Genomic DNA, 1,975 nt, shown 5'->3' with positions numbered 1-1,975 from the left:
TATAAGCTCTAGTAATCCATTACTTCTGATTGCATCTTTCTTGTGTGAACTCACCATTTTTCATTTAATGCATTCAATACATGTAACTGGATTATCAAACTCAAGTGGTGGAAGTATGCCACTTTTACTTAGGTTCTTTATTCTCTCAATTGAAATATGCCCTAATCTTTTGTGCCAAAGAGTGGAGGAAGTCTCATTTTGATTCAATCTCTTTTGTCTGACCATGTGTGCTACATGTTTTAACTCTTTGCAATTCAGTCTAAACATCCCACCAACATGCAAACCATTTCCAACAAGCTGAGAATTTTTATAGATTGAAAAACCACTATCATTTATTGAAAAGACAAAATTCTTCATAACTAGCTGACTAACTGATACTAGATTCCTTTGAATTGAAGGTACATAGCACAAATTCTCAAGGTTTAAGCACCACTGTCACATGTATTAAAGCACCACTGTCAATCCACCAAGAATCCTTAGCATATTCAATATTATTTGTTTCAAAACAAACTAAAACTTCACCTTTAAAAATCATAACATTACCTTTCCCCTTGCCATTGTCAATCCACTTTTTGTATTTTTGGCAATGTATTTTTGGCAATCCACTTCTTGCAGAAAAAACACTTGCCTTTGATAGCTTTGGAACCTTTGTTTGCACCTAGCTTGGAGTGATTTGATGCCCCCTTGTTGTAATATTGCCTTGCAGTATTATTATGGTGGTCAGTCACCATATTCACTTTCTTTTCAAAAAATTTGTGCCTTATATGTTGCTCCTCATGCACACAAATCATAATCAGTTCATTCAAACTCTACTTTTGCTTTTGTGCATTGTATGTGCTTTCTAGTTGTGAATACTCATTTGGCAACGAGTTAAGTGCCACATGAACTAAGAAATGATCACTCATAGGGACCTTGAGAGCATTTAATTTTGCACCAATATCTAGCAATTCTAATATATGCTCCCTTACACAACCCATACCATTATACCTTTTGCACATGAGCTCATTCATGAGATTCCCAATTTCTGCCTTATCTGATTCCTTGAATTTTTCATCAATAGATGCCAAGAACTCCTTGGCATTCTCGGACTTAGGGATGCCACCTTTCACTGTATCAGACATGGACTTCTTGATCACCAAGAGAGCAATTCTATTAGCCTTCTGCCACTTTTCATATTTTGCTTTGACATCAACTGTAGCATCTGCAGCAAGTTCTGGAGGAGAATCTTCCCTTGTTGCCATATCTAAATCCATTAATCCCAGACAGATTTCCAAGTCTTGTTTCCACTTTTTGTAGTTTGTTCCACTTAGGGTCTGAACAGTGTTCACAGCATTTATCACTGAATATATATACAACATGCATGCATTGATTAAACCAATCCCAAAAACTTTATAAAAACGAAATTGATTCGACACTTGTGAGCAAGATGAATCAATATGTCTTCTGACACTGATTTATGTGTTATACCAGTTACCTTCATGTTGATTCCCAACACTTGTGAGCAAGATGAGAACCTTCACTACTGATATAGCACATAAATCATGTCATACCATTCATATATGATCCAGAAAACAATGATCAACACTTGTGAGCAAGAAGAACAGTCTCTATATCATATTGAATGCAATTTTATGAACAACAACTTTACTACATGATTCAATCTCTCATGATATACGGTTGTAGCTTGAATATATGATTAACTGAATTATGCAGATGATGTCCATATCAACCTTATAAGTATTGAAGTACTAATGATCATGCAGAACAGTTAAAACTGGCATGAATTAAAAACTATGCAAACACTGAATGTTTTCGATAGTCATCAAATATAGTTATAACTTTATACATGCAGGTTGATCAATCGAAAACATATGCGGTATTGATTCTTTATTGGTTTTAACCATACAAACAATGGCTCTGATACCAATTGTTATCCATATTGTTTGTATGATCAAAACACAAGATATACAATTAT

General features: G+C 34.6%; 1 protein-coding gene across 1 annotated transcript; it reads right to left on the bottom strand.

The window, feature by feature from the left end:
• Window positions 1–809: 809 nt before the first annotated feature.
• Window positions 810–1,241, bottom strand: LOC137708982 (uncharacterized). Its single transcript, XM_068448133.1, has one exon. The coding sequence runs from the start codon at window positions 1,239–1,241 to the stop codon at window positions 810–812; it is 432 nt and encodes a 143-aa protein (XP_068304234.1).
• Between the last annotated feature and the right edge of the window lie 734 nt (window positions 1,242–1,975).

Source organism: Pyrus communis, chromosome 11, assembly GCF_963583255.1.
Source record: "Pyrus communis chromosome 11, drPyrComm1.1, whole genome shotgun sequence".
In the NCBI taxonomy this organism is placed as follows: Eukaryota; Viridiplantae; Streptophyta; class Magnoliopsida; order Rosales; family Rosaceae; genus Pyrus; species Pyrus communis.
The sequence above is the reverse complement of the archived record's forward strand: the minus strand, read 5'-3'. Positions and strand labels throughout refer to the sequence as shown.